The sequence below is a fragment of the Aotus nancymaae genome, unplaced genomic scaffold (assembly GCF_030222135.1).
Source record: "Aotus nancymaae isolate 86718 unplaced genomic scaffold, 86718_ANA_hifiasm-v0.15.2.pri h1tg000040l, whole genome shotgun sequence".
NCBI classification, from domain to species: Eukaryota; Metazoa; Chordata; class Mammalia; order Primates; family Aotidae; genus Aotus; species Aotus nancymaae.
This window is the reverse complement of record NW_026988454.1, coordinates 33309293-33322129: the sequence shown is the minus strand read 5'-3', so window position 1 is coordinate 33322129 and position 12837 is coordinate 33309293. Positions and strand designations below refer to the sequence as shown.

The window sequence follows — 12837 nt, the reverse complement described above, 5'->3', positions numbered from 1 at the left end:
TTGCATTGTTCTGATTTTTGTAAAAGAATAAAATGTATAATGCAAGATGTAACTGCCAAGGTACTAGATGGAAAAAAAAATTATACATTCTGAAATTCCATCTGATAGAGATAAATTCTGAAGGGTTAATCTCAACTGCCTAATTTAATATGTTTGCTTTGCACCAAAAGAATAATCATTAGCAATGGCTTCACCGACTTATTAGTGACAATACAGAGAAGGTGTGGGCCCTTTTACGTAAAATCTGACTAATACACAAATAAATTAGATATGACTGTTTTGCCAAAGCTGATAACTAAGGCCCTGTATACAAAGAGTGCCAAGTCCTGGTTGTTTCTACGTAACATTTAATCTTTGAAGGCAAGTGGTTGAAGGAGAAAGCAATTATACTGACGTTCGTTGGAGACATTCATTTACAGACTGCTATTACAATTGTCCCTCAGTCTCTGCGGGGGATTGGTTCCAGGACCCCCGGAGATCCCAAAATCCATAGATGCTCAAGCCCCTGATAAATGGCATAGCATTTGCATATAGCCGATTCATAACCTCCCTAACATTTAAAGTGATTTGTAGATTGTTTATGATATCAAATACAATATAAATGCTATGGAAAGAGTTGTTACACTGTATTGCTTAGGGAATAATTACAAGAAAAAAGATCTGTCCGTGTTCAGTACAGATGAAATCATCCTTTTTTTTTACCCCAAATATTTGACCTGCAATTGGTTGAATCCATAGATGTAGAATCCACGGATACCTGGAAGCAGGTAAAATCACTCCAAGATTTTCTTTAAATTCTTACTTCTTCACTTCATCAGTACTCTCTCTATTCAACCAAGTAATGATATCCCAGTTATACATGATACCTCTTCCCCAAGCTCCTTGAGTACATTGTTTCTGTTGATTCATCAAGCATATATTATTGAGTGTCTACTATGTGCCAGGCACGCAGAGCTGTGAACAAGACAGACAAAGTCCTGCGCCCAGCACGTGTATATTCCAGGTTTCAGAGAAGCTATATGAGGCTCTGAAGAGGATTCTCTTTTAATGTCTTTATTTTTATACTGCCCCTCCACAGCCTTACCCCAATCTTTTAAACCACACTGGAAGCTATAGTTTTTTTTTTTTTTTTTTTTCCTGTAATTTTTTTCTATAGTATAACCTAAATAAATACTGGCCCAGAAAGATTCAGAGTTCAAAGAAAATTCAGCTGCTTTCAGAAAGATCATTCTATGGAAAAGATCACATTTCTGAGTAATAAACATTATAAATACATATTCTGATTTATTTTTAATTCTCAAACTATTAACTTTTATTTTTTCCCCTCCCTCCCATATTTTAATTTTGGTCCTACAGGAACTTGAGTCTAAATATGTTTTAACAACTCGGGGGACTTTTTTTAACCTTGTTATTTCTAGAGACTAAAAATCTTCAAGCTACTGAAGTCTTTCATACTGGCTGATGTCACTCTCACAAACTCAGAGATAGCAAGATGTTCCTTAAGCCACTGGGTTAGAACAAGAATCCTCTGTTTTCTATTGGCACAAGCCTAGGGATATATTTATCTTTCTTTCTTTCCTTTTCTTTCTTTCTTTCTTCCTTCCTTCCTTTCTTTCTTTCTTTCTCTTTCTTCGTTTCTTTCTTTTTCTCTCTCTCTCTCTTTCTCTCTTTCTTTCTTTCTCTTCTTTCTTTCTGACAGAGTCTCGCTCTGTCACCCAGGCTGGAGTGAAGTGGTACCCTCTTGGCTCACTGCAACCTCTGCCCCCTGGATTCAAGTGATTCTCCTGCCTTAGCCTCCTGAGTAGCTAGGATTACAGGCATCCACCACCACGCCTGGCTGATTTTTGCATTTTTTCGTAGAGATGGGGTTTCACCATGTTGGCCAGGCTGGTCTCAAACTCTCGACCTCAGGTGATCCACCTGCCTCAGCCTTCCAAAGTGCTAGGATTATAGGCGTCTGCCACCATGCCTGGCAAGCCTAGGAATATTTCACTTCATGCTTTTCTCTTTTGCCTCGCTGTGAGCTTATCCTCCAGAGACAACAGAGAGAGAGAAGTAGAAGAACCACATGACCAGTCATTTCCCGAAGCAAATGGCATTTTGGGTGAATGCCCTGACCTAGGAGGGGAAAAAGAGGCCAAGGTTACTCTAATGTTACAGAAGTAGCTAAGTGAATTCTTCCCAGAAAAATGTCACAGTGGGCTCTAGAAAGCAATTAGAGCAGTATTTTGGCACCTTCAACTACCAAATAGAAGATTCTCCTACTGCTCTAGTTACATCTTTTATTTTCATTTCCCTTTGTTGTAAATACTTATAATGTCATTTCAGAATGCTGCAAAGAAATAGGTGTGAGAGTAAATAAACTGTAATCATAATCCTTTCTCCACATGCCATGGCAGCCTCAGGAGGATGCCAGCACAGCCCCGAGCTTGCCTTGCGGTCTGCTTTTCCTGCCCTCCTCCTCCTCCACGTCCTTCACCTCCTCCACCTCCTTCTCCTCCACCTCCCACACACCATCTTTTATCAACTTGCCAGCATCACTGTGCAGTTTGCCGGAGAAACCTGGCCACTTGCTGGGTAAGCCTGCTCTTAGACCAAGGACCAGGGTAGGTCACTGCTGCTGTCCTCATTTCTGGACCAGGAGGAAGCACTGAAGGTGAGGTCCAGAACCGTCTGCTTTCCTGATAGAGAGAATGTGGATCTCTATAGAGACAGTACATATTCCTTCAGTTAAAGCTCTTTGAAGACTCTACTCTGTTTACCCTGTGAGCTGAACTTTCTTGAGCCCCACGGAATGGGTAAAAAATCTTCATCCCCGCGTTGGTGAGGAGCCAATGATTTCACGCTCAAACAAGCTGACAAGCTAGGAAGCCTGGCTTTCCTTAGCAGGCACGAAACAGCATCCCACTCATAAGTCAGGAGTCTTCTCTGCCAATGTTAGGAATGTTGATATTTACCTTTTTTTTGGACTTATTTCTTAAAAAAAATTAACTACTATGTAAAAAAAATCACACTTTAAAAATATACGTCTACAATATTTGCTCTAGCAAACTATCTTTAGCTTGACCTAAATTACTAATTAAACTTTTCTATTGATCCAATTCCTATTACTGTTTCTGCCTTTATGCTTTCATATTTGGAAATCTCCAACATGCATTTTGATGGCTCCACCCCCCCACAACGTTCCTCACTCCCACCCCCTCATTTTGGTTTTGCTTTACCTTCTTAAGCACTTACGGATCGTAAAATATGGGTGAGCTCAGAATATCTCTTACTCCAGTGTTACATATGGCACCAACATTTCAGCACCAGCCCTTTAAAAAATGGTGCAGAATTTCAAGGAACTCAGCTACAATTTCCATTCAAAATCCCTCCCAAGCATTGTAGCTAAGAGCCTATCTCAGGATTTTCTTGAGAGCTGCTGGGGAGGCAAAATATCTATTTCACGAAAATGGCTCATCATCTACATTCTGCGGTACCGAGACTAATTCCCCAGCACTGCCAAACCCAGTCTGCTGAACTCCCGCATCCAAACTCTGTAAGACTTAGTGGTCAAAGTGAAAAGGCATCAGTCTTACACTCTCTGGCTCCTAAGACCGTGTTGAAAAGTGAGGATAAATAACAATTAGAAGACATTTTTAGGATTCTAGTTGGGAGGATACATAATGCAGATACTATAAAGTTTTTGTTGTTGTTGTTCTTGTTTTCTGAGATGGAGTCTCATTGTGTCATCCAGCCTGGAGTGTGATGGTGCAATCTCGGCTCACTACAGCCTCCGCCTCCCGGGTTCAAGCAATTTTCCTGCCTGACCCTCCTGAGAAGCTGGGATTACAGGTGCCTGCCACCATGCCCGGCTAATTTTTGTATTTTTAGTACAGATTGGATTTCGCCATGTTGGCCAGGCTGGTCTTGAACTTCTGACCTCAGGTGATCTGCCTACCTCGGCCTCTCAAAGTGTGGGATTACAGGGGTGAGCCACTGTGTCCAGCCTACTATATAGTATTGAAATTAGCGATTTATATTAATGTAAAATAAAAGGAGATTAGTGTGAAACACAGCTACACCTGTCTTGTTTGGTCTGACAAGAAAAGTGTCACAGAAGAGAAGGTGTGGTATGGGCATTGGGTTAGCAAACAAGCTGAAGCCAAGATTCCCTAAGTACCCACCAGCTGTGAAGGGGTAGTGACAGCTTGTCTTTAAGCCAGATTTAGGTGACTTTTTAGTCTTAATTTCTATCGAATCCATATCTAAGCATAGAAATAAAATGCATTAGATTTCTAAGCCACTGAAGCCTGTTTGAAGGAGGAGAAAGAAGAGGGCAATGACTTAAGGGCAAGTCAATAGAAGGATTCATTCATTTATTTTATTCATTCTTTAATGCAACAAATATGTTTTGACAAGTAGGGGATGTAGTGAACAAGGTAACTGGTTTTCCATCCTTAAAGACCCTCTGGCCCGGTGCAGTGGCTCATGCCTGTAATCCCAGCACTTTGGGAGGTTGAGGTGGATGGATCACCTGAGGTCAGGAGTTTGAGACCAGCCTGGTCAACATGGTGAAACCCCGTCTTTATTAAAAAAAAAAAAAAAAAAAAATTAGCTGGGCGTGGTGGTGCACACCTGTAATCCCTGCTACTTGGGAGGCTGAGGCAGGAGAATCTCTTGAATCTGGGAGCCAGAGGTTGCAGTGAGCTGAGATGGCGCCACTGCACTCCAGCCTGGGTGACAGAGTGAGACTCTGTCTCAAAAAAAAAAAAAAAAAGAAAAGAAAAAAAGACCTTCCCGCCCTGTGGGAGCTCCAAAGGATTAAGCGGCAATAATATGACAGTGCAGTGTCACAGGGGCCGTGTGCCGTGTTGTGGGCGCAGGCTCAGGAGGGATTCAACAGCTTAGCTTTTAAACATTCTGCAGAAAGCACAGTAGGAGCCACTGGAGTCTCCGCCATGTTCTGGGAAGTATGATCAAATATATCTTGAAGAAATCTAAGGTAGACTTCAGATGTTAGAAAGCATTCCCACCGCTCTCAATAGTCACTTGGAAAATCTGCCTCTTAGTAGCTAAGGCCATAACAACAGCGACAACAACAAACACCTCTCTGGGTTGTCCTCACAAGTAGTTTCCAATTAGGAAAAGCCAATCCTGCGACAGTGTTGGCATCATCTCAGTGCACCCCAGTGACGCAAATGTAAAGATTGGCGATCTTAAACGAACTCCCTGAATTTGAATTCTGGCTATACCTCTTCCTACTCTATGATCTTTAACAAGTTAGTTAACCGCTGACCCTCAGTTTCCTTGGCTATATAGTGGGCATAATGAAGGATTGTGAGAGTGACCTGAGTAGAGTGCTTTGAACGGGTACAGCTCAACAATGTCCTCCCTCTGAGAAGTCATCGAAAGTTTCCCATAAGAAAGGACCTTTGTTATTCCAATTTGGATACTTTAAGCAGGCATAATAGAACAGTAAAAGGAAATCAAATGTAAAGGGATGCGGTTCATGGAACACTTGTGAAGAATAAGCACTTCAGAGGAGCTTAATTTAATTTCTCATCTCTGCTAGAGTAAACACTGTAACTAGGCTAAAAACATTTCCTTTGTTCCTGTAGTTATTAGAGAAAGGAGGAGGCCAGAGAAGTCATATCATTTCAGTTCTCTGACCTTCGTCCTGGATTATTTAATATTGTCAGGCAGGCAGGATATACAGAGGTTAAGGACACAGACCCAGGAGCCTGGTGCTGGGATTCAAACCCTGACCCTGCCACTAACTAGCTATGTGACTTGGGGCAAGTTCCTCAACTTCCGTATACTTCAGTTTCTTTGTCTATGAAATTGCAATCATAAAACTACCTACTTCAGTTATTTTTATATATGATGATTTTTTTTTTCTTTGAGATGGAGTCTGCTCTGTCGCCCAGGCTGGAGTGCAGTGGCACGATTTCAGCTCTCTGCAACCTCTGCCTCCTTGGTTCAAGCAATTCTCCTGCCTCAGCCTCCTGAGTAGCTGGGATTATAGGCACCTGCCATCACACCTGGCTAATTTTTGTATTTTTAGTAGAGACAGGGTTTCACCATATTGGCCAGGTTGGTCTCAAACTCCTGACTTCAAGTGATCTGCCTACCTCGGCCTCCCAAAGTTCTGGGATTACAGGCATAAGCCACTACACCCAGGCTGTGTATGATGATTTAAAATGTGTAATATACTTAAAGCTCTTAGAACCATGCCTAGCAATATTAATGCCATTTAAGTGACAGTTATTAGAAAAGCTACTGTTATTAAAGAACAACGCAAGGAATTGTTCAAATGCGCATAATCATAAAATATGGAGTCAAGGCTGGGCACGTTGAGTGGTTCACGTCTGAAATTCCAACACTCTGGAAGGCTCCCTTGTGCTCAGGAATTCGAGACCAGCCTGGGCAACATAGTGATACCTTGTCTCTACAAACAAACAGACAATAATAACAACAAAAATACAGAGTCAAAATGAAAGAGTCTTGTCAAAGTTGGTAGTCATGAGGCGGTTAGTTCTTCCACTAGGAAGATAAAAAGTAGTTATTTTGTTCCTACTCTATTTGTTGAAAAATGAATGAATGCGGCATGAAGAACTTGACTAGTTTGATGATGATGGCTTAATGAAGAGGAAAGCATACAAGATCTGGAAGTGAAAACCCAAAACATGAGTTTTGGCTCAGCCTCATTCTAATTTGACAGGTGATTTACCACAGGTACTCAGTTTCCTCATCTTTGAAAGAGGGAAGGCAGAGGGAGAATTTCTGAGATTCACTCCACATCATAAGTTCTGCAGGGCTAGATAGTTTTATAAAAGGTAATGTAATCATGGCTATGGAAGTCTTTTTCACATACCTAGTGTATTTCCAAAAAGGATTATCAAATTGGAGACAATCTCATTTGTTTGTGTTTTCTAAATCATTATGTACGAATCTGAGCCATGAACAGAGCACATCTTTAAATCCATGAAAATGGATTACCTTTAGCTCTTCTGATAACTTTTAAAGCTCTTGGATTGGGAGAATAAAACTGATAGGGACATTTTCCCATTCATCTTAAATGAAATTTTGGAGACTCTCAAGAGTAAAATATAATCCATACACATCTAACGCTAATTTATCATGAGCACTTAAAGAATGAAAGAACTGTTGTTATCTAGTTTAGTTTAGCAATTCTCTGCTAAATGAAATTAAGCTGATTTAGTTGAGCTTTTAAAATATGAGGGGGAAAAGCTTAAATCCAAAGGATTTTGTAGAACTAGCATCCGGACGGTCTTTCTTCAGATTATGTTCCTAGAATCTGGGTTCCCTGGAGCTGCCTCTCATTACTGTCAGTATTGTGGACTAGAAAGGAGCTGGAAGAGGCTTGGCCGCCTTTATAGGTTTTCAGTAGTGGCATAAAGATTTCACTTAGTGAGGGGTGGTGGGGAGGATAGAAGATTCTGTTGTGGAAACAAAAGAAAAAAAAAAGGGAGAGTGGTCTGAAATCAAAAAGTCTGGATTATATATACAAGCTTTGAGTCAAACAAGGTTTAAATTTTAGCTTTGCTACTTTTTAGTTATGTGGCATTGGGCAAGTGGGTTAATCTCTCTAAGTCACACTTTGCACATGTAATGTTTCTTACTTTACAGGGTTACTGTGATGATTAAATGAGCTAATACATGTAAAGCACTTGGCCTCTTCTACCTAGAACATACTCAGCTCTAATAGATGGTGACTGACAGCTACAAGGCAGATAACCTATATTCCCTTTTAGCTTCTTATGCTCCCTCTGGAACGTCTCAGAAGCATAGGAAGCACTGTTTAAGCCTCCTGCAATCAAAATTCATTCTTTTTAATGAGCCCTAATAGACCCTATGGGTTTTTTTTTTTCCAAAATCTATTCATAGTTTAATGTGGGCTACAGACAAAGATCCACTTGGTAAGATTGTCTAACTAGGTTAAAAATAAAATATGCAGAAATGTGTGGAACTTCAACAACAGAATATAAGAAAATGAATTCTTAACTGAAAACAAAGGCATTTTAGTATATGAATGTGTACGTAAAATAAAAGTCTGGAAAGTACAAACAGCACTATGTTAACAGTTGCTACATCTGGGGAAGGGAGAAGGATTTGAGAGGAGGTGGGATATACCTTATTATTGTTTTAATGTTTTATATATTTATTTACGTGTTGTTAATTAAAAACAAACAAACAAAAAAAGCAAACCAAAAGCAAAGTCATGGTACAAACTGAAATAAACATTTAGGATACAGAACTTGTAAAATAAACCAAAGTAGACAAGAATCAAAGAATTTATCCCTGGGGCATTCAATGACTTGATACAAGGTCACCTTCTACTTAATTAACTGTTCTTGAGGGGTAAGGAGAGCACAGGGGCAGGAGAGATGTCTGATCCTGTCTCCAGCGACTGATAGGTGCAGGTTAGAAGGTAGATGAAGCTGCCTGCCAGTTATCTTGGTAGAAACTTCTTTCTACATGTACTCAGATAAGACATCAGTAACCCTGAGTTGTTCTTTGCAAAATTCAAGGTCTGCAGAGTCACCAACTGAAGTCTATTGGTAAATTATGCTTTTAAGCAAAACAAAACCAAATGGTAAATTAGTATTTCTGTTAGCTTATTTTGATAGCAAAGAAAATAAAAGATAATTTAAAATTTATGTTACTTAAATTTACATTGCTTAAGAACATCTGACTGAGGAGTTTTAGAATATCCCCAATACCATGAAATAAATACAGTAATTAAAAAGGAGTAGAGAGCTTAAATACTGAAAGCACTGAAATGCTATGACTTTTTTTTTAATTGGATAATTGAAAATTGGGGCTGGGCCTGGTGGTGAACATCTGTAATCCCAGCAATTTAGGAGACTGAGGCAGGAGGATCACTTGAGCCCAAGAGGTCAAGACCGCACTGGGCAATACAGAGACATCGTCGCTAAAAAAAATAAATATTTCTAGAGGGACAGAGCAAATAGATATGTAATAAATAAAAAAATAATAAAAATAAATAAAAAAGAAAATTAATTTTCACAAAGGGCTCTTCCCTTGGAAAGAAATATTTTGACTGCAGAGAAAAACTCAGAAGCATTGTGGAGCTCTGTGAGGTTACACTGACTTGCTTTCATTCAGCTTGCAGCTCCACTAGTGAGAGATTTCACATGGTACTCCCACTCCAAGACCAGGGACCCGGCCAGACAGGTTGGTTTTGTTTCGGTTTTAATGCATATGCTTTGGCCCACAGACTTTGAGAAGGCTTTTGCTTTATTGATGAGAACTCAGTCCAGGGTGCTTGGGAGCCCTCGCTGGCCCTCTGGCTGGGCCTGACATGTTACCTGCATTTCTAGCCCTTGCCTTCCCAGTTTGCCCATTTGGTGCAGGGAGGTAGTATAACCCACCCTGAAATTCACTGGGTTCTGCGGATGAGTTAACTGAAGAGCTGTGTTTCAAGAGTGGCACCGAAAGGACCTGAATGAAGGGAAGGACGAATGAATGGAGGAAACCATTTTGGTGAAATTGCCCTAGGGTATTAAATAGGATGGGGCAGTTGGGGACTGGAGGATGTTCCTTTTCCTAAGGTTGCTTAAGAAACGCTATCCTGAAGAGTGTCAGTCATCATTCCTTTAACAATCATTCATTTCTTACCTCCTACTTGTGTATAAATTTGCAGATTTACACAGACCACCAGTGTGGCCATCCCAGTGAACTGAGTTTATTGTGAAATATACATGCAAAAAATCATTTTTTCTCACCTACAATCAATGCAACATTACTAATACTTTGAGTTGAAGAATAAATAGTTTAAGAAATAAATGCATACAGCAACATAACCTTGAATTATCACTCAAATACAGACCTCCTACTGCTCTCTCCTTCTAAAAATAAAAAATGAGGCAGTTACACCAAGCAAAAGCAAAATTGAGGCAACTTAAAATAGAAAATTTTAAATGCTGGATTCCATCATTTCTGCAAAAGGTCATTCTAGTCCTTTGCTATTTATACCATAGATAGAGACACAGCAAATTATTGGCTGAATGGATTTGGGAAGCCAGAAGCTGCTGCTTCTGACGAATGAAGATGATAATGCAGCACTTGAGACTGAGCGGATGAAAGGTGTGGAAAAGTTGAACCCTTCAAAGATAAGAGAGAGGAAGCTGCTAAATTAGCCCCTGACTAAATTACTAGCCATAACTGTACTCAGGCCAATTCTCTTTGCAACTGCCTTGTAATCTTTGTTGTGACTTAAGAGAGAAAAATCCCCATTCCCAGCTCAAACCCTTTTTAATGCATCTCAGCCCAACCCCCTCCTCCCAATGCAACTCTTCATAAGCCCCCCGCCCCTCCTCCAACAAATTCGAATCAAGGCAGGTATAGTTCTTAGCTTTACCACTGCTATTAGAAGCACGGCTTACATTGAGGGTTTAGCAACCAAACCTTAGGCTTACTTCATGCAAACATTGAAAAGCATTTAAGAGAAGCACAGAAAACAAAAGAAATAATCAAAACCTGTCCTTACCCGCTTCTTAAAAAATTGGAAGGCTGAGCATTTCTTGACTGGGAATCCATTCATGTCTTTGTTTACCATTTTCCAACGTGGGGAATTCGCAGTTATAGATCCAGGGTGGCACCCGCCTGGTTAGTGCATCTGTTTCCCCGGTTTACCTCCTGGAGACAGTTAATGAAGACTGAGCGGGATGGAGAATCTAGCGGGGCTCAGTTCTTCACTCGCGCATTCTGCAGCACCAGCTACTGCAGCAACCTCTCCCCACTTTCAGTGGCCACCGGCAGCGGCATTTCTCCTTCCATCATTGCTCCGAAACACATGCATCACTGCTGCAGGTCCCTGGGGGCCGGACGGTGGGATACGGCCAACCTCGGGGAGCTGATGCTGTGTCTCCGACCGAGCGGGAGAAGGGTACCCCTCCCCGCCCCCAGCTACCTGGCTGCTCCTCGGCGGCCGGCGCGGGGAGCCAGTCGCTCTTCTTCAGGTGATGCGCTCCTGGAGGCTGCTTGAGAGGAGAGTTGTTTTTGATTGAGCAAGTTCCAGTGGGAGCTGTAGTTAAGCAGCTGAGAGAAGGAGTAAGAGCGAGCAGAAGCCAGAGGGAGGGAGGGAGGGAGAGCCGCGCCAGAAAGGCAGAGGGAGAGAGAAAGCGAGGCTGGAAGAAGCAACGATTCATGAATATCTGAGCAGCAGCGGATGGAGAGAAGGCACAGCCAGCTCAGGACGCCCTGAAGAGCAGTTGACTCCCCTTGGGAGGGCTACTTTAAATAGCTTCTTTTTCTCTTTCTTTCTTTCTTTTTTTTTCCAGTTAGACCATTTAAATCAGAGTTGTATATGAATGCACACCGTTTTTATGTTATGCTCATTGACATTCTTTTGAATTCTGTTCCAGAATAAAAGACTCTCAACGGAAATGTAATCACATTTAATCACTACCTGTCCAAATGTGGGAAAAAAATGAAATAAAGTGCAAGCCTAGGTATAACAATGGAAGATCTCTCACTATGCAGAAGCTCTCCTAGCCTCCCCTCCCCTACTTGTCATTATATAGTGGGCAATGGTGAAGGTGATTGTGTCTTTTTTCTACTAAAAAAGCTTGTTACAAAAGAACACAATGAACATATACAAAGTATTTTATTACACGCACACACACACACACACACACACACGAGTTATTACCAAAAAGTATTACTGAATCCATTTAATGATGAGGAAGGTTTGGTAAATAAAAGAATAAAGCATTCTTCCTATTAGGTGAAAAATTTCCCAAAAAATCCTTACTCATGTTATCCTTTGCACATTGAGCTTCTTTTTAAAAAAGTCACTTAATTGTACGCGGCTCATTTTTAAAGTTTTACTGTTTAATGTTGATATTTCTTGGAAATGATTTTAAAGATTAGTTTATATCATAGAGCAAAGCAAGAAAGCAAAGAAAATAAACTTGGCATCTGATCTGGCAGAAAGCCACCAACATCGGTGTGTGGCTTTCTGCCATCCCCTGACCTCACTGTGCCTTTCGGACACTGCTTCATCCATAAAATGGAGGCAGCCACTCATTCATTCATTCACTCATTCATTTACTTAGTCATTCATTATTTGCTGTTTCATTCCATTAATAAATCTGTGACAAGTATCCTCAGGATGTGGAGGCTTTTCATAGTCATCACAGGGAATATAATTGATAAATAAGTGAAAGGCACACTGCTAATTTGAAACTGATTATGACCTCATTAAATATAACATGCCTAGCATTGTTAAAGTATTTTCATGGCAGTCTCTGATAAGAAGAGAAACATCAGTTTAAACTGGGAAAGAAATGCATGGGCTTCATTGAATTGGATTATAAATCTCTACAGTTGGACCAGAGTTTTGGGGAATAACATGAAATCCTGTTTGCTAAATGCCTTGAGGTTTCCAAAAACAAAATGCAATACAACTAAATGATGGAATGATAACCAAGGGAAAACAAACTATTCATTTTGGAAAGACATGTTCAGTTGTCCAAGATGCAAGTATATGTTATGTAATCTACAACATTGATAAGTTTTTGTGGTTCTTCTAAAGAGTTCATTTAAAATTATGGTAGTTCAAAGGGAATTATTTTGAGATGATGGAAATGTTCTCTATCATGATTATGGTGGTGGTTATATAACTATGCGTTTGTAAAAACTCATCAAACTTTATATAGGAAAAGGGAAACTTTTCCTGCATGTAAATTATACCTCAATGGACCTCATTTTAAAAAATGATGGTCATTCAAGCTCTTTCTTGTTCCTCCTATTGCTGCTCCCCAAAAAGTGTTTTAATAGGCATTTATTGAGATTGAGTGATATATA

At 40.4% G+C, this 12837-nt stretch overlaps 1 protein-coding gene across 1 annotated transcript in view; it reads right to left on the bottom strand.

The window, feature by feature from the left end:
- The window catches only part of SGK1 (serum/glucocorticoid regulated kinase 1), a 151905-nt gene extending 140663 nt beyond the window's left edge, over positions 1 to 11242 (bottom strand). Inside the window, exon 1 of the mRNA XM_064360662.1 lies at positions 10517 to 11242. Coding sequence (XP_064216732.1) covers positions 10517 to 10585 — 69 coding nt within the window. The 5' untranslated portion in view covers positions 10586 to 11242. The remainder of the gene's footprint in view (positions 1 to 10516) is intronic.
- Between the last annotated feature and the right edge of the window lie 1595 nt (positions 11243 to 12837).